The following is an 18,010-nucleotide window of genomic DNA, read 5'->3' on the forward strand; positions in this document are numbered from 1 at the left end:
TTCAGGAGTTTCGGGTGTTGCTTCCGCGCAGCCTGGTCGATCATGAGCGTGTATTGTGTTGCTGTCTGCCGCGGTATCTTCCTGGATGGTCATAGGATGCGGATACATCTGAAGGAAGTTTGAACTGAGCTGTTGACAGCGAAGGGCCTCTACCTGGTAGATTGTTTTGGGATCGTGGTAGTAACTGTAAGTGGTTCCGCAGATCCAAAGTCAGCGCGACCTCTAGCTTGCCCTCTGGAACATATGGGAGGCTCTGCATGAACCGTCCAGTTCGAGCCATCATAAAGCAACGGAGATGTAAGCTCCGATCAGCTGTGCTTCTTCCCCGAGACATAGTCTTATAGTCGTCAGCATACGTTATGATCTGGGGCTCTCCGGCGGAACCGCTAGCGAACATCCATACACCATGCGTAGGCGAAACGGGCTGTCATTGAAGATCGCTTCATGTCGCCTTCAGATGCTTCCCCAGACTTTCGCTTAAACGCTCGCGAAGAATGCCCATGGGGACCCCATACTCTCACGGCAGTGAAGGGCCGAATGTCGGCAGGTAGGGACGGCTCGTAGGGACGCAGCGGCATGAAGAAGATAAGCCGACAGCTAGGGCAACAGAATCGACGGCGAGTATCAACTTTGCCGCCTCAACTCGGACAAGGCTTGGGATGGACGTTCAAGCCCTGTCCAGTCACAGAACGAACAGGGACCGCAGAGAAGAGGAGATAGCTTGCATGAGGCGACAGGGCCTAGATATCGACCCGTACATTGGCCGTGTTCGGGAACAGTGACCCCCAAACACCATGATACTTATGTAGCTTACATGGTACAGCTCCCACTGGTCAACCCGGAAAGCTATCCCGTGAAGCGAACAGCCTGAACCGCATGTTTGCCTTCTTCAGGTAAAACTACAACGAGCAGGACATTTCATCCCTACGCAGGTAAGATTGGGATACACAAAAAGAGAATAACCTATGACAGGCAGAAAAGAAACACGGAAAGAAAGCTAGAAGAACCATGCCAAAGGCCACAGAGCACCATCAGATGGTAGCTCAAGGGAGGTAAAGTTAGAAAGGTGTGGGTCGTCATAATAGAGATCTTGAGGCTATCGCAAGCCAAGATCGTGTTGACCGGGAAAGATGAATCTTCTCTTCTTGACCAGGCGCAAACCACACGCCCAGTTCTATTGATGTTGCAAGAGACCGGCGACGCCACCAGAGCTATGACAGCTAAGCGCGGCAATGTGCCCATGATGCTGTTTCTTCTTCCGACTATGGATAAATGACATAGCCTAGATGCCCGGGTGGGAATGGAAGGCAGCTCGGAAGATTTGCAACTGCCACCACGGGCTGCCGCTGCATTGGAATTGCCGGGCGAATCAGCTCCAGGATGGGGGGCAATCATCTGTCTGAGATGTATTAGCCAGACCACCCACGTCTTTAGCCAGTCTCGAGGACAGGGGTCTAGAGAATTCAGCTATCCCCATGTTGGGAGTTCAGAATCTGATTCCAAGATAAGTGAGAAACTTGAGAGAAGCAGAACAGCGTATGAAGGTCAAGCTGCTTTACTTTGCAACCTGCCCGAGCGTCTTCTTCCCGAGGTGTCAGCCTTGGCCTCCTCTGTTGCCTCTGCGCCCCCTTTCGGATTTTTGGGATCTTCAAAGTACCGTGAGCGCGTAGACTTCTTTGAGGGATGCGGCTGTGCCTTGTTTGGCGTACATGTCACCTCTTCGTCTTCTTCTGTTTTGATCTTCCTCTTCCTTGGCGCGGCCTTTTCTGTCTTCACCTTTGACCCGTTGGCTTCTAGCTCCTCGCTTTTGTCTTTTGATTTGGCCACCTTCGTTCTCGACGCCTTCTTCGGGGAGTCCTTCTCTTCAGCCGACTCAAGGGGTTCTTCCTTCACGCCCGACACAATTTGGCCAGTTTTCTTCTGCCTTGCGGGTGCATAGCAACTTGTACGCCCGCCGACAGTAAGAAAGGCCAGCTTGTCACCGTTGGGAGTGTGACTGTGCGCATTCTTGGAACCTTTACCCCAGCGATAGTTGAAGAGCCAGTCGTCTGGAAACTGATCCGAATCCCCAAGCTTATCGACAGCCGTCTGACACACATATCTGATGGACTCGTAAAGCTGCTTGATCTCAGCATCGCTAAAGTCGTTACAGTACTGTTCCGGGTGAAGCTTTGCGTGATACAAGACTTCATCAGCAACCCAATTTCCAATGCCACTAATAACAGCCTGATCAAGCAGAAGAGCCTTGATGGGCACACGGCGTGACTTCATCTTCTCCCGCAAGTAATCCTCGGTAAAAACATCGAGGTCAACCACCGGATCTGGGCCGTTCTCCACAAGCGGTGAGTGTTTCCTGATGTCCTTTCCGGGGCAGTCGACTGTACGGACACGACCAAAGCGTCGTGGATCTGTGAAGGCCATCTCATCACCATCTTCTGTCTCGATCTTGAACTTCCAATACTTGGGCGGCCATTTGTCGAGTTCATCCGGTTTCATCTTCTTGTAGTAGTTGGTGTATGCAGACCTCTCGCCCTTTATATGGATCCAACCGGTCATTCCAAAGTGCATTACAAGATGGGGAGGCTTGCTCATTTCCATCCTGGACATCGGTCAGTTGGAACTGGAAGGCAAACAACGCGTCTCTACGGCAACTGACCAGAAATATTTGCCTTGGGTTCCTGCTGATATGATCTTTTTGCCAATCAAGCCGGCCGCCATCTCGGGCCCATCTGTCCCGACCTTGCCAAATACATTGGCGTCATCGATGGCTTCTGCATCCTTGATGACCTTGCCTACAAAATGCAGGCGCAGAAAGTGGACAGCGCGCGCAACTATCTAACAGTCAGTTTCACAGCATGTCAGACGCCAAAGACTCATAAACGTACTCTCCGCAATTTCAGGCATCTCTTGTGTTTTGTTTAGTTTGACTTTGGTGATTGTTGTTCTTTGAAGTTGATGATGACCTCATTGGAGGAGACGCGGTAGACGAGAAGCAAACGTGGAGCAGCTGGAACTTGCCCCACGCGAATAAGCAACGGTACCACGTGACGGCACAGAGTGCATTCACTTCATTATCGTTATCGAGCCCTTGCTTGTCAGCCTGCCGCCAATTGGACTACCCCACCCAAACTTGCAGCCGAAATTTTTCCCAGCGGCCCCACAACGGTTGCAGCTTCAAAACCTCGCGCGCCTCAACTTTTTCTGCCGCTTCCCACTTTCAACTTCCATCATCACCGAGCATCGCCCAATCCAATTTTGGTAAGTTCCAGGTTTCTTCCAAGCGCAAGCACACTGCACAATCACATCCCCCCCCTTTGTCCTGATGACACAACCATAAACCGCAAACTAGAGTCTTTGATCCTACGGGAAATGCAACTAGATATGTACGTCAGTCTGAATGACAACGTATTTGCCTACTCGCGTCGCACATCATTCAATCTATCTTGGACTGTCTGGCTAACCATCGCGAAGTGTTTCTAGTGATTCTTGAACATCACGCTCATCATGGGCTTTAGAGCATAGGATTGGGGGAAGGGGAGGGGAGAGAGAGACATGATCTTGCGGTCGACCGCGTTAGTACTGGTCCTTGGAGTTACCCATTGATCGTGTCTTTCTCTCCCTCCCGGTCATGACATCAAAAGGTTGGTTCTCACACTATTTTCCCGCTCGCTTTCCTGATGATCAACTTTGCTTTTGCAAGTTGGAATTACCGATTGATACCCAATGAAAACATAAAATGGCTGTTTCTGATTGAAAGCACTTCATCCCTCTTGATGTGATCACAAACTTTGGTTGTCGACCATGTGCTGACTTCCTGGTTCAGATGTCTAGACTTCCTTCCGCCATACTCAGTAGTGGTGCCGCAACCAATTGTGAGTTGGTTCATTTGCTGTCCTCTCCGACACGCTTCTATGATGAAACGGCACTGGGCTCCGATTTTTTCACATGAGCACGATATGCCATTTTTGCGACAGGCCTAGAAAACCTAGTCCACTGATCAGCATCCAATATCAACGCTTTTTGAAGCACATCAGCAAACCATGAGCGTTGACTAATGCGATTCATCAGAGTACAGTTGGGCTGGGTACCAGTACTTGCTCTTGTTCCGTAACAGTTTTGGTAAGCTACTTTCCTCTCACATCACAGCACACCATTCCATGATGATCCCTTTAGATGACGAGTCTTATCGGGGATTCCCCATGCAGACAACCTTTTTTTTTTATACCATTCATGCAACTCTGAAAACTCTCTTCATGATCAAGTCTTTTGCAGTTTTTCAGTTGAACATTGACTAACGATCACCCAGACCATAGTTCGCAGCACATTTTTTCCCGATGCATGGGCTTATTGGTATGTGCCTATGTCTCTTTGCTTCGGCACTGAGCTTTCCTGCCCATATCCTTCCATGATGATCCGACAACACAAAGACAAGCATATGTCAGAGCTTTTGCGACGATGACACCTGTCATGTCTGATCTTTGCACCATTGCATCCTGTTACTTGGCCACTCTGCCTTGCAGCATGCTAACGGTCACAAAGTCAGTCTGCCTTGGTTCAATACTGGGAACGCATCGTCAGCTTTGTCTCGCTGCTCATAATGGTAAGCCAGCATTTTCTCTTCTTTTCTTGTTCAAGATGGCTACAATGATGAATAAAATTTATCACGACGGTCTACATAGGATATTGCTTCGGCTTTATCCCTTTGATGAAAAACGCCGATGACACGGCACCCGAACTGAGTCGCCTCTTGAACAAGTCATTGTTTTTGAGTTCACGTCAATGATCCCAAGCTAACATGCTGGACATAGGAACCTTTGCGTGGTACTATCACCATGATATCCCATCGAGCAGCGTCAGGTAAGTCATTGCCAAGCTGTAGTTCTCGACATCGTAGGCCATTGAACCAACTTGGTTCTCTGGAATCGTGACTCTGGTCACATCGTAGACAGCCATGGTGCCAATTGCGACCTGGCGAGTTGGATACCGCTTGAAGATAGTCAAAATTGAAAGGATATTGCATTTGCGTACTTTTGTGTTCTCCAACTGACGTACTTGTGAATGCTGTGCCCATTGTGTCTGAAATTTTCGAACATGACAGGAGTGTTCTGTTGCCATTCGTGGTATGATTGCGTCATTGACGTTGTCCGGGCCCATCGCTCTCGTTTTTCCGTTCCCGAGGTCTTGGACTTGGTTTCCCATGCTCCCGGTTGCGAGTCATGACTTCTCAATAAGTGAATAAGGGCACTACCGCCGACGGGAGACGCAGATGGAGACATGCTCTGCGGGTTCACTGCTCGAGCAACTGTCTTGTCAAGCGCCGTTCTCTCATCTCTTTCAAAAGACCACACGACTCATGGAAATTCGGCCCGTCACCAACACGATGAACTCGATATGACCATCACACAAGCCGAAATATCCGTTGTCCCGACTCTATATGCGTAGTACAGCCCGAGATCTTGCAAAACATAGCCAGCAAACAAGAACAATGAGAGGAGGTATGCTGTATTTACAACGTGACATGAACGTGGCGAATGTACCGTAATGTGCCGTGTGAACCAAATGTAGCTCTATGTAAACCGTTTCCCGCCTGTAAACACGACCCTCAACTCGGGGTAAAATTCCCATCTTTTTGATCCTTATTCAGTATAACCAAATCCCTTTTATGGTAGTCTGTCCAACCCATCCGATCAACCGTGTAACAACCAACCGCTTCCCCATCACTCACGACGAGCCATTAACCTCCCCCAACTTCCCCTCCTTCTCCTCCAGATACTTGACCATATCCTCAATCGTGCAAACCTTCAACCCCCACTTCCTCGCAAACGCCACGCACTGCTCCCCCCTCATCATGCCCGGCTCCTCCCTGACCGCCTGGCCCTCCACCTCCCGTCCATCATCCACCAACTCACTGATCACCGCCGCCGGCTTCTTGCCCGCCAGTCTACACAAATCGATCGCCGCCTCCGTATGACCCCGTCTCTGCCTCACGCCACCGGGTCTGGCCCTCAAGGGAAAGACATGTCCCGGTCTCCGCAAATCTTCGGGTCTAGTCTTCTCGTCCGCCAGCACGCGGCAGACAAGCGCGCGGTCGTGCGCGCTGATGCCCGTCGTGACGGACGGGTCGGCGGCGTCGACGCTGATGGTGTAGGCGGTCCCCCGCGCGTCCTCGTTTGCAGAAACCATTTGCGGGAGGTCGAGGTCGAGCGTGCGCTGGGGCAGGATGGGCGCGCAGATCAAGCCCGACGAGTAGCGCACCATGAAGGCCATTTGTTGCGCGGTGACGGATTCGGCGGCGATGATGAGGTCGGCTTCGTTTTCGCGGCCGGGGTCGTCGAGGACTACGACGAATTCGCCGTTGCCTGGGACACATGAGGTGTTAGAGAAGAGTAAAGTGGGAGGGAGGGTTGGAGAGACACAAAACGTACGGAATGCCTCGACGGTGTCGGGGATGCTGTCAAATGCTGACGAGTCCATTCGGGATTCTTGTTGGGAAGCCATTGTGTTTTGTGTGTGGTGGTGTATGAGTAACCGGTCGAGGTGACTTGGTGATAATGCGCCCTGGTGTTGTTATGTATCCAGAAGGGTGTCGGTGGCTGCTGCAATGCGGTTTCTTTCGGCGGATGGGGAGGGGGGCAACTTGGATGGCAATTGGGCAATTGGCTTGGACGGGACCTCAACAAGTCATTCAGCTGAGTGAGGGGCAATTGGCGATTGCGACTTATTTAGGGCGGTCGCTGCGGTCGGGCGGGTTGTCAATGTGGATTTGGCTCGGTACGGGGCCCCAAATGTTGGTAAGCGGAGCAGTCGCCGGGAAGAGCACGGCTTTGGGGTTGACTTCGACGGTTTACCAGAATTGGGTTGAAGAGACATTCAAAGATCAAGCAGATGCTACTTCATTAAATAAACCGGATCACTCGGATTCATAAGGCTTAGAAAAGCTGACCGGCGGCTTACAAACCTCCTTGTCAACTCTCGAAACTGTCCGGTCGAGACTTGGAAAGGACGCCATATGGGCTGATACAGGCTGAAACTCAGATACTCAGAGTTGTGACGAGAACCTCAACGGACCTGCGGACCAAGGGCAACGGCAGTCCCTGCAGCGGCAAAGACAAAGTCAACAAGGAAGTTCGCTGAATCACATGGCGAATTTATGAACCGGGGAAATATTCTTATCAGCTTATCGATAATGCTTGCCTTATCGCCCAATGCGGTCGGGTGCTCTGATCCCTGCTGACGATCGGCCATCCAAGGTGCCGACTTGCGACCAATTGCGGGAGCTTGTCCTACCCAAAACATTTACGCAGTACATCACCGGCTTTCCAACAAACCCATATAGAAGCTTGAACAAGCTTACGAACAGCTTCAAAGCACATCAATATGCTGCCATCATCACCACTCCGCCAATTGGCGCTAACAATCGCCCGGCGCGCCCGGAAAGCCCAGTCAATTGCGCGCCTAGCATCAACACCACAGTGCTCTGCGCCCACTACAGCATCACCATCAGCAACAACACAACGATGGCACTCCAACCATAATAGCTCCAGCCCCTCCTCCTCCTCCTCCGTCAACCCCGATGAAATCTCCCACTTCAACGCCCTCGCCGCCACCTGGTGGGACCCCCACGGTTCCTCGCGCGCCCTCCACCTCATGAACCCTCTGCGACACGACTTCATCCAGACCTGCCGCTCCTCCTCGCCCACCTCCTCCTTCACCGTCCTAACCGAGGACTCCGACCTCCCTCCCTCACCCGATGCCGCCAACACATCCAACACCGAGAACGTCCAAGAACTGCGCTACCTCGACATCGGCTGCGGCGGCGGCATCTTCGCCGAGTCGGCCGCCCGCCTGCCCACCACCTCCTCCGTGCTCGCCATTGACCCGTCCCCGGGCGTGCTGGCCATCGCCCGCTCCCACGCCAAGAAAGACCCCAGTCTGTCGCCCAAGTTGACGTACCTCTCCTCGACGATCGAGTCGCTCCCTACACTCAAGCCCGAAGCCGTGGAAAAGAAATTCGACGTGGTCTCTTGCTTCGAAGTAATCGAGCACGTCGACCACCCTGCTCTGTTCCTCGACCACGTCGCCCAGTTCGTGAAGCCGGGCGGGTGGTTGGTCATGAGCACGATTGCGCGGACTTGGACGAGTTGGTTTACGACGAATTTCATGGCTGAGGATGTGCTGGGGATCGTGCCCAAGGGGACGCATGATTGGAACAAGTACATTAATGAGTATGAGCTGAGGGGATACTTTGAGGAGACGGAGGAGAAGAGGAGGTTTTGGGGCAGGCCGAGGGCGATGGGCGTTGTGTATGTGCCCGGGCTTGGGTGGAAGGAGGTTCCCGGGAGCGAGAAGGTTGGGAATTACTTTTTGGGGGTGCAGAGGTTGGCTAGTGAGGATGCGTAAGCATTGTAATAAGACGTTGTTGTACGTTTATGTGTATAGGTCCTGTAGTATATGAAGCTGATTATGTGAAGGGGGGAGCAGGTACATGATGTGGCGTGGATATCAAGGGGTAAGATGGTCTCGAAGGTTGTCCTCCCCTCAACCCAACCGCACAACCCTCCTCAACCCAACCGCACAACCCTCCACAACCTAACACTCCTGCAAATCCATCGAAAGCGTCCCCTCAAGCACATCCAGTCAGTCCAGTCAGTCGGCTGTACCGCAGCATGCGCTTGATCTTGGATCGAGCAGCGAGAGTGACAGCCGTGTTGTACAAGATCGGCAAGACACCCAGTACCGCAAGGGGCACGCCGATGTACGTGATCACATCAGTTGTCACTCACTTGAGCAATCAGAAAGAGACAGATACATATCGTGAGAAAGCTGCTCGTATGTTTGAGGTTCAGTTGTTGCGCTTCGCCAGTCGCCTTTTCTCAGCCGCACTGCACGCATGGCTTGGAACTAAACACTTTCCAGGGGGCCCTGTTCCTTGCAGATGGTGGCGTTCTTGCCGATACCACAGTCTTGGGAGTTCTTGCGAGACATCATATCGTGCACCTCGCGGTCAGAATTAGCCGCTTGAGAGACGCATATCGATCGATAGCTTCAGGAAATATTGACGAGAGGAGTCTGCCGAGAAGACAATTAAGGTGGTTGGTGGCCAGTTTTTGTGTGTAGTGACCCCCCCTCCTTTGCGGTCAATCCTCGCCCGCACACACGTCGGCATCGCGGCACCGTACGTCAGAGCTGGGACGCAACAATTGCCATTGTTAACTCTGGAAATCTTTGGGTCCGTCCCGTGTCGATGTGGTAGTGTTCAGGTACCCGGACCAGAAAACAAATGCCGATGCCGCAGATATTCTCTGTATCCGACATCTCAACCCATGCTGTGAAATGGTCAAAGCGGGAGCAATTTCCACCGGGCCTCATCGTATCAGATGGATCACGTTGACCACAAAGGCCACCACTTCTAGAAACGCGGAATCAGAAGGCAAGAAAGATGTTACGAGGAAGTGGCTGATGTGTTGTTGTTGACAGGAAGAAAACACAAGCGAGAGAAAGAGGAAGGTGGGGACACAACTAACACAAGAGAGAGAACCAACTTGGCTGGTGCACGGGCCATATCAGGCTAAATTATGCGGTTTGTCTCATCCAGTCCCAAGTCGTCGAAGTCCCAACGGTCAGGGTTATTCATGCACCTTATTCAGACCCAGATCCAGTAACGTTCGTGCAGTAGCGTCCTCTACGGCCCTGTGTAAGTGGCCGTTTGCGGCCCCCTATTCGCTGCTAACTAAACCTCCAAGCTTTGGTATTTGTAGGCGGTGTTCACTGGCCGCGATAGTTACAGTGCACCGCACTAAAAGCCCTCTTTCCATCTGACTTTACTTCACTTCATTCAGCTCACTCGAGGTCTGGGCCATCTGAAGTCTCGAACAGCGCAACTGCCTCGTGAACTAGTGATGAGATCGGACGGTTTCTTATTCAGGTTCGCCTATTCATATCCCCTAATGTTTACTTTTATATAAGGTGCAACCAAGCCGCCCTCTAATCCATAATCTTCCCTTCTCATTACCCGCCTTCATCGCATCTGTTCTCCCGTCCTCTTTTCCAGATTCTCGATCTTTCTTGGAAAGAAGGTTGGAAAACTCACCATCTCTATCCCAATACCTGCTTCAGTCTATCGTGCACTCAAGGCATGCAACAGTTGTCGCATTAATCCTAACACACCCTTCGACTCCGGTACATCCAGTACCGTCGACAACATGTGGTCGCCATTCAGTACGAAGAATGGCAACGGAGCCTCGCCATCACTGTCACATCTGCTCACTCTCTCAACACTTGCCGCTCTTGCCCCCCTAAGTGAGGCACAATTCCCACCATATCAGGCTGTCGGCCTGAAAACGGTCACCTCACCCTCCAATACGAACATCAAGATCTCGTATAAAGAACCTAAGGATGTCTGTACGACTGCTTTCAAACGCCAGAAGCAGTACACCGGCTGGGTCACCGTCCCCGGCGAGCATCCAACACACCTCTTCTTTTGGTTTGTCGGTGCCCGCGAGCCAACCTCTGCGCTGACAATGATGCTCAACGGCGGCCCCGGTGCGAGCTCCATGTTTGGCCTCTTCGCTGAGAACGGCCCTTGCCAGGTCGTCGAGAAGGGCGCCAACCGCTTGGAGACGGCCGCCAGAGAATGGGGCTGGGACAGAGCCTCCAACATGCTCTTTGTTGACCAGCCCAACCAAGTCGGTTTCTCATACGATACTCCCACCAATGGCTCTCTGGACTTGACGACGGGCATGTCGTCGCCCGACATGCACTTGCCTGACGGCCTGCCTCCTAGTCTCTTCCTCAACGGCACCTTTTCCTCAAGCAACATCCAAAACACCGCCAACACGACTCAGAATGCCGCCATGGCTGTCTATCACCTGCTCCAGGGGTTCCTGAGCACCTTCCCCGAGTACGTCCCCGACAAGAACAGCCCGTTGGGCGTCAACCTCTTTACGGAAAGCTATGGCGGACACTACGGGCCTGTCTTTGCGGACACCTGGCAGAAGGAGAACGACAAGCTCCAAAAGCGCGCGATGCCTCTTTCCAGACGACAGGATGACGCCAACACCAGCATCCAGTCCCGTCCCTCCAAGGGCGGTGGCGGTGGTAACCGCGAAATCAAGCTCTCCTCACTCGGCATCATGAACGGCTGCATCGACGATCTCGTCCAAGGCTCGCGCTACGTCGAGATGGCCATCAACAACACGTACGGCATCAAGCTGATCGACCAAGCCACGGCCGACGCCATCACCTCGGGCTTCAACGCGCCCGAAACAGGCTGCAAAGACCTGCTCCTCGCCTGCCGCCAAGCCCAAGCCGCTCTCGACCCCTTAGACCAAGGCGCCGACGAAACCGTCAACCAAGTCTGCGCCTACGCTTCCTTAACCTGCCAGCAGCTCCTCGGCTCCGTGCTCGCTGCCACCGGCGCCAACGCCTACGACATTGCGCACACCGGTCCCGACGCGTTTCCCGATTACCACTACCTCGAGTACCTCAACTCGCGGCGCGTGCAGGAACAGATCGGGTCCGTGGTCAACTACACGGACGTCTCTCCCGTCGTCTACCAGGCGTTTTTCCAAACCGGGGATAGAGCCCGCGGCGGGTTGATCGGCAAGCTGGCTTCGCTTTTGCAGAGGGGCGTGCGCATCGGTCTGGTGTATGGCGACCGCGATTACATCTGCAACTGGATGGGCGGCGAAGCAGCGTCTCTGGCGATTGCCGACGCCATGAAAGATCTGGATCCCAAGAGCCCTTACCCTACCAAGTTCCCGCAGGCTGGGTATGCGAATATTCAGACTAACGGCAGGGGGGAAGTCGTCGGCGGCGTGGTGAGACAGTTCGGCAACCTCAGCTTCAGCAGGATTTATCAGGCGGGGCATTACGTGCCTGCTTACCAGCCTGAGACGGCGTTCCGGGTGTTTGAGCGTATTATCGGCGGTAACCGCGCGGTCAGCAACGGTGCTAGGGTGAACCTGAGGGACGACTTTGCGACTCAGGGACCGAAGAAGGCTGATAAGATGCTTAAGCCGCCTAAGGAGGTGACGGCCAAGTGCTTTCTAAGGAATCTTGGAGCGACTTGTACCCAGGAACAGGTCATGGCGATTTTGAAGGGCGAGGGGGTGGTGATTAATGGGGTGTGGTATAAGGAGCGGAAGGATTGGAGTCCGGTGACGGCTAGGAGTCAGACGGTCGCGGAGGAGTCTAAGACTAAGAGGAGTCTTTTGGGTAGAGCGGCTGCGATGTGGTTTGAGTAGGGTGCTGTACTGCTGTTGTTCGTCTGGAGGTAGTCGGTCTCCTAATCTCCTAATGAACGTGCTCTTTAGAGAGTGTTTAATGGTACTGGATGTTAGTATGGTTAATGAGTATCAGTAATGATAACGAGTATATGTTATGCGAATCCTGAGTTCTTGATACTTATGGTGTGTTTGGCGAGTTGGTGCAACTGGTCTAAAGGTTGAAAACATCGAATGGGCGGGATGGGCGGTGATAGTCTTGGTAGACAGCTCCGGCTCGTGATTTTTTATTCGCTTGTTAAGCATCGATGGGTTCTGACAAGAAGAGTTCGCGTGTAGATGGTGGACGACTTCCTAGGTGTCTTTGTTTACATTCTCCTTTTTCTGTTTGGTGATGGTGGAAGTGGGTTGATAACGGGCTGGATATGCACCTTGACACGGAGCTATCGCCATAGTAACATTACGTAACAATTTCAAGCCTGCCGTGGAATTTGTGCCGCTGCTCCCCGCTTTCCGCATTGGCGGAACCCAAGCACTGAAGCACACTGAACGAGCAGGGTTCTTGGTTCACGATTCACAGCCATTCGCATTCCACTTCCCGGCCATTCTTCGACTTGTGTCCTCTCCTCCAGACCTCGACAACCACCACGGCCACAGTCTCCGATTTGATCGCGGATGATCTGGGCAAGTAATACTCGATAATATTCACCAGCTCCCAAAGATCAAGCTACTACCAGCACCCCCGCTCTACAGGGCTATTTCTCTGCTCTTCCACAATACCGTCGCACTCTGTTCCCGGTCGATCGCGCAACGCTGCGCCCGCCGCCGCACACCATGTCGACGCAACAGCAAGCCATGATCATGGACACCATTGTGTCCATAAGGAAGACCCTCAAAAGGAAAGCTTATGGTAAGCTCAATTCGCTCTGTCCTTACACCGTGGTATTCCCAAGTTCGCGCTCCGTGACTAACCGTGTCCACCATCCACCCTCAACAGAATCCGACTCCGACTCGTCAATCGACCACAACACGAACCGAGGCTACAAGCTTAAGAAACGCGCACGATTTGTCAAACAGGGCCGTCTTGCAAACTCGAATGGACCGGCCGCCTACAAGGAGGTGTGTGAAACCCTACGCGCATGTACAAGGTGTCAGGCTACGTTGGGGAACCAGCAAGAACAAATGAAGGGGACGCACCAAGACTGATTCTTCTGTGAGTGCTACCAGGTCGCCGAACATGCGGGCTATCAGCGCGCCATCATCAACCAGAACCCGCCTCTCATCGACGAGGACGGCTACGATATCGATAGTGACGATAACGAAGAGCGCGTCCAGGAAGCAATCAGCGCTACCATGGAGGAGAACCCATACGCTTCGATCCTGTTAGAACGTGAGTGGACACAATATGTGCTGTGCTCGTCGATGTGAGTCGACGTGCTAACATCAATCTCGACAGAACTTCTCGCGCCCCTTACATCCGTCACCGACCTACCGAATCACCCGACACTATCGCGACCATTCAAATCGAAAGCCTTGACCGAACTAGTAAACCAGGCCGCCGCCCTCAGCCGAAGAGAGAATGTTGCCTTGTGGAAGGTCAAACCGCTGCTCACCAAATTCGTCGGCGACAACTCGTGGGCGCCGTGCGGCATGATGATTGAATCGAACGACCACGATCTCTTTGAGGATACCTCGAGCTTCATCAAATGGGTCAGCAATTGGATCCCGAATGCTGCTGACGCCGTGTCAGCTGGCAACAATACCAAGGCGATCGAGAATGGGCCTGTCGATGGCAACGAAAATGAGGCATCCGCCTCGGAACCGAAGGAGTCTGGTCAGACAAATGGTGACAAGGGGGAAAAGGCGCTTCCGGATTCAGTCCCTGACGACGAACACCTTCCTGATGCCGACGCAAACCCAGACGAGAAAGAGGGAGCCGAGGAGGACAGCGCGCCAAAGGTCAACGGAGAGAAGGCAACAGATGAAGATGTTGAGATGACCGAGCCCACACAACCAGTCGAGTCAGCATCCACTGATTCCAAGGCGGAGGGTCCGCAACCCAACGGCGAGACAAGCAAGGATCCCGAGCAAGCGCAGCCGGAGGCCGTGACCACGGAGACGACCATACAAAGCGTAGACGAAAGTACGACCGCAGATCAACCGGCACAGACACCGGTGGATGGGCAGACAGAACCAGCAACGACGGTATCCGAAGACGTGGAAATGGCAAATGCGCCCAACGGTGAAACTGCCAAGGAGGCGGCGGAACATCAACCAGCGGTCTCAGGTGCCGAGCCAGAGACGAACCCAGTTCAATCGGGGCACGAGCTCGAGCAACAACAACCAGACCAAGAACCTCAAGAGGAGCAGCTCGTCCATGGTGCAGAGGATTTGCGAGCCAAGCCTAATGCTCAACGTAATGCTGCGCTCAGCAGCGTGGCATCAGTAGCGGCACTACAGGAATTCCTCGACGAACCTTACATCCATCCCATCTTCCTGGCCCCACGAACTTCCCATCCAGACCGCGACTTCGGTCTCCCCGAGCAAGAAGCCGAAGACGTCCGCCGCCTGCTCCAGCTGTACGTTCAGAAGCAGGAAGAAGTCTGCCGCGGCACCCGCAAGCTATACGAGGGTCTGCGCAAGGCGGACCGGTACCGACAAACGGTGCTCTCGTGGGCCAGGGCCGAGGCGCACAGCGGGCCCAACCGCGACATGTCGGACGGCGAGGACTGGTACGACAAAGAAGAGTGGGGTTTGACAGAAGACCTGAAGAAGGGAGAGGATGAGGTGGAGGAGGAGACGGCTGTGACGCAGAAGAAGACGAGGAACCGGAAGTAAGCAAAAACCAACTGCAAACCTCCCTCGTTAGCTTTTCTAGCTTTTGTGTCCCTTTCGTCTTATTTCCCTGCGTATAATTCTTGTTTCTATGACTTGTTGACTGTATATACGGCAGGCGGTCCTGAATGGACTTTTTCATGATGATGTATGTCTGGTGTAACATGGCTGGATGGGTGGATTGGCTTAAGAAGAAATAAACGGAGTCATGGTGATGCTGGGTCGGGTCTGGGAGTTTGGCGCAACTGGCGAAGAGGAAGGGGGCATCAATGGGATGGATGTCTACCTAAGGATGCGCTCCTTGGAGAGCTGGTATAGCAGCAATTCAGCGTGTCTGTCCTCCTTATCATAACGGGACGACGCTTTATAATTGTTAGCATAGTAGGTTTTTGCTCATAGTCAGATAGCATCAATCAATAGTGTACATTGGTGATGATCCCTAGAGGCATTCGGGATTCACGAATCGCACCTGTGGTGACGTCAGCTTTAACATCGGATGGCACTTGACAGATTGATAGATCGCTCGCGTTGCGTGGCGTGGCATGGACATTTGTTTTAAGCTCAACGAGACGGAGACGGACCGAACAAGGTCCAGATGATCAGATTGTCATTGAAATAAACTTACAACTGCTCATCAACCGGAACCCTGTGGGCATTATGAATCAATAACACCCTCAACCCACCATGTTCTACATGTCCGGAAAATGCAACGGTAGCAGATGTATGGTTGGCGATTGCGATGTGTAAGCGGAAGTCGGAAGCTCGAGGCGTGGTTGTGTTGATGGAACGAGCGAAAGAATACCCTTCGTCAGAGAGTCATCAAATGGTTCCTAATGTCCAATATCCATCTTGAGTGATCACCTCCCGTCGCCATCGGTATGTTTGCCCAAGAGCCAGTCAGTCAGTCAGTCGCACAGGCAAAATGCTACTACCTTCATCATGCGCAACAACTATCAAAAAGGGCATATATTCTTTTATGGAAGGTTCAAAAAGCATTTGTTCTCTTTTTTTTTTCTTAAAAAAATGGTCAAGGGTACCAAAGAAAAAAAGGAAGCCAACTGCGCAGTCCGGGAGTCGAACCCGGGTCACTCGTTCATTCTTTGCCCGCCACCTGTATCCTGTTTGGGAAACGAGAGTACTGAACCGCTATACTAACCGCGCTTTTTCTTGTGCTTTTCTTGTTAAAGATCTTTTTCAAACGGATCTTATTATAAAGGGCAAGAGAAGGTGGTTCAGGGAAGGTGCGGCAAGGTGCGGTAAAGCAGGCGGCTGTTTGCTGTGTGATGCGTGGGTTGCCGTTGAGGAACTGAAGGATCCATGGCACGGCAAGTACTCGAGGGTTGACAGGGAAGGTACGAGCTTTTGTGTGAGGAGTATGACGGGTGTTAGGTATGATGAACCTTTATGACCGAGAAGAGGCAGAAAGAAAGGAAATGAAGGAGCAAGTTCAAGTTAATGATAATCGGACAAGAGATTCCTCCTACCCACCGCCACGCAAACATTTCTCGTGAGAGGGATCCAATGATCCATGACGACAGAAAGCATCGATGACCTGCTGTCAGAAATTCTGTTGCGGGAATTGTTGATGGACAACGACAGGCGTGGTGAGTGGTAACTTCTGAGCTAGCTGCCCGGCAAAGGACAGTCAGTCCAGTTAGTGATGAATCACTTGAGAACAGGATCTCGCTGTCGGGCCCAATGTCTTCAGTTTGGGTTTTTGAACACATGGGAAGACAGATTTAAGAGAACCAATTCGTTCGTTCGGCCTTGGACAAATTTGTTCGTCCAGGGTTATTCTGACTAATAAGGCTTAAAGAAAATGAAATAAATCTACGAAGGATAGGCAGGTAGTAAGGAGAAGTAGAGGTGGCTTTCAGCCGTACATTGATTGGGTTGCCAAACTCACTGACTGCCCCGGAGATACCGACATCAGGAAATGTCAACTCCGGAGTTTCATGGCATGGAAGTGGATCAGCAGTCATCTACTGAACTCGTCATAGACTATCAGATAGCGCGTTATACGTACTTCTTCCTGATCATTGTTGCTCTTCGTATGCATAGGGGTTATGCAAACCCGCGGATTATTTGGTTGGAAGGCATGGTACCAAGCCTGTCGCAACGTTTGGATTGAGTGGGGAGGCCTCGTGGATGGATTCAAGAGGATTGCACAAGAAAGCCTACAATCAAACATAATTGTTATCTGTCCATATGTCCTTACCAGTGAGCACTACCTCTCTACCTTTACAGGCTTCCTGTGCTTCCAAGCTATGATGACTCTTGGCCATATTCGTAAGGTAATAGGTACTCATCCAGCTACATATATCTCTCTATACGGCACCTCTCATGATACCTCCCTTCTCTTCTAGGAAGACCTCGCTTAAGCGAGCCAGCCCAAAGCGAGTAAGCCGGTGTAGAAGACGAGCATTCAGTCCCCAAGTGAGTAAGCCAAGACATTAATGTAGCTGCATCTCAATTTTGGGATTTGGACTTTATGATGGATGCTGGGTCACTGATTCTATCTTTTTCTTCCATCTTGGCCGGCTGGCTGTGTGGCTGGGCCAGGCCCGACGGTGGCAGCTGAAGAAATTCGTTGTTGAATAGCACAGTCCATGGACTTACTTGATGTTATCTGTGATCTTAACCAAACCAACTGCCGTCAACATTTCGTTTTCTGGCGTTCTACGTTGGCGAAGACAATGGAGTGGAGGTCTAGGGCAACTTCGTTCATTATGACCTTTATTCCACTCGGACGAAAAGATGTCTAAGTCGTTAATAGGATGGTGAATTATCGAGTTCTTGGTCTCTTCCAACACGCTGCTGAATGAAAGTGTAATTGGACGAAAAGGTGAGGTCGCATTGCTTACCTAGGTAGTCAACTGGACTGTATCTGGTATCATGGAAGATAACCAGGCAGGATCATTGATCACGATGTCACATGATATTCGATGGCG

At 52.1% G+C, this 18,010-nt stretch overlaps 6 protein-coding genes and 1 non-coding gene across 7 annotated transcripts; 3 read left to right on the forward strand and 4 right to left on the reverse strand.

Annotated features, from left to right (window-relative positions):
• Window positions 1-1,545: 1,545 nt before the first annotated feature.
• On the reverse strand, window positions 1,546-2,904 carry B0H65DRAFT_510030 (Formamidopyrimidine-DNA glycosylase N-terminal domain-containing protein; the record flags this gene model as incomplete). Its single annotated transcript, XM_062828364.1, has 3 exons — window positions 1,546-2,599; window positions 2,657-2,831; window positions 2,886-2,904. 3 exons carry the CDS (start codon window positions 2,902-2,904, stop codon window positions 1,546-1,548), a joined length of 1,248 nt encoding a protein of 415 aa, XP_062680849.1.
• A 1,923-nt stretch (window positions 2,905-4,827) lies between these two features.
• On the reverse strand, window positions 4,828-5,498 carry B0H65DRAFT_576874 (uncharacterized protein; the record flags this gene model as incomplete). The annotated part of the gene is made up of 2 exons (XM_062830672.1): window positions 5,049-5,498; window positions 4,828-4,986 (listed from the first exon to the last, which is right to left on the reverse strand). Exons 1-2 carry the CDS (start codon window positions 5,274-5,276, stop codon window positions 4,828-4,830), a joined length of 387 nt encoding a protein of 128 aa, XP_062680850.1. The 5' UTR covers window positions 5,277-5,498.
• Window positions 5,499-6,589, reverse strand: B0H65DRAFT_238874 (3,4-dihydroxy-2-butanone 4-phosphate synthase). The gene is made up of 2 exons (XM_062822290.1): window positions 6,426-6,589; window positions 5,499-6,359 (listed from the first exon to the last, which is right to left on the reverse strand). Exons 1-2 carry the CDS (start codon window positions 6,496-6,498, stop codon window positions 5,722-5,724), a joined length of 711 nt encoding a protein of 236 aa, XP_062680851.1. The 5' UTR covers window positions 6,499-6,589; the 3' UTR covers window positions 5,499-5,721.
• A 567-nt stretch (window positions 6,590-7,156) lies between these two features.
• B0H65DRAFT_559159 (S-adenosyl-L-methionine-dependent methyltransferase) lies at window positions 7,157-8,400 on the forward strand (the record flags this gene model as incomplete). The annotated part of the gene is made up of 2 exons (XM_062830121.1): window positions 7,157-7,250; window positions 7,474-8,400. The coding sequence occupies exons 1-2, from the start codon at window positions 7,206-7,208 to the stop codon at window positions 8,398-8,400; spliced, it is 972 nt and encodes a 323-aa protein (XP_062680852.1). The 5' UTR covers window positions 7,157-7,205.
• A 1,802-nt stretch (window positions 8,401-10,202) lies between these two features.
• Window positions 10,203-12,245, forward strand: B0H65DRAFT_550237 (Alpha/Beta hydrolase protein; the record flags this gene model as incomplete). The annotated part of the gene is made up of 1 exon (XM_062829714.1): window positions 10,203-12,245. The coding sequence occupies one exon, from the start codon at window positions 10,203-10,205 to the stop codon at window positions 12,243-12,245; it is 2,043 nt and encodes a 680-aa protein (XP_062680853.1).
• Window positions 12,246-12,811: 566 nt separating this feature from the next.
• B0H65DRAFT_238993 (RXT2-like protein) lies at window positions 12,812-13,763 on the forward strand. Its single transcript, XM_062822291.1, has 3 exons — window positions 12,812-13,134; window positions 13,222-13,343; window positions 13,443-13,763. Exons 1-3 carry the CDS (start codon window positions 13,059-13,061, stop codon window positions 13,650-13,652), a joined length of 408 nt encoding a protein of 135 aa, XP_062680854.1. The 5' UTR covers window positions 12,812-13,058; the 3' UTR covers window positions 13,653-13,763.
• Window positions 13,764-16,118: 2,355 nt separating this feature from the next.
• B0H65DRAFT_t320 lies at window positions 16,119-16,220 on the reverse strand. The gene has a single exon. It is a non-coding gene; the product is annotated as a tRNA-Gly (tRNA).
• Between the last annotated feature and the right edge of the window lie 1,790 nt (window positions 16,221-18,010).

Source organism: Neurospora tetraspora (assembly GCF_033439725.1).
Source record: "Neurospora tetraspora strain CBS 560.94 chromosome Unknown B0H65scaffold_5, whole genome shotgun sequence".
In the NCBI taxonomy this organism is placed as follows: domain Eukaryota; kingdom Fungi; phylum Ascomycota; class Sordariomycetes; order Sordariales; family Sordariaceae; genus Neurospora; species Neurospora tetraspora.

Bases quoted from the DNA above. Each gene is read 5' to 3' on its own strand.
- B0H65DRAFT_238874 (XM_062822290.1), bottom strand. From the start codon at position 6,498: ATGGCTTCCCAACAAGAATCCCGAATGGACTCGTCAGCATTTGACAGC. The intron at 6,360-6,425 runs GTACGTTTTGTG...CATGTGTCCCAG, and splicing joins CGACACCGTCGAGGCATTCC to GCAACGGCGAATTCGTCGTA.
- B0H65DRAFT_238993 (XM_062822291.1), top strand. From the start codon at position 13,059: ATGTCGACGCAACAGCAAGCCATGATCATGGACACCATTGTGTCCATA. The intron at 13,135-13,221 runs GTAAGCTCAATT...CACCCTCAACAG, and splicing joins CCTCAAAAGGAAAGCTTATG to AATCCGACTCCGACTCGTCA. The intron at 13,344-13,442 runs GTGTGTGAAACC...TTCTTCTGTGAG, and splicing joins GACCGGCCGCCTACAAGGAG to TGCTACCAGGTCGCCGAACA.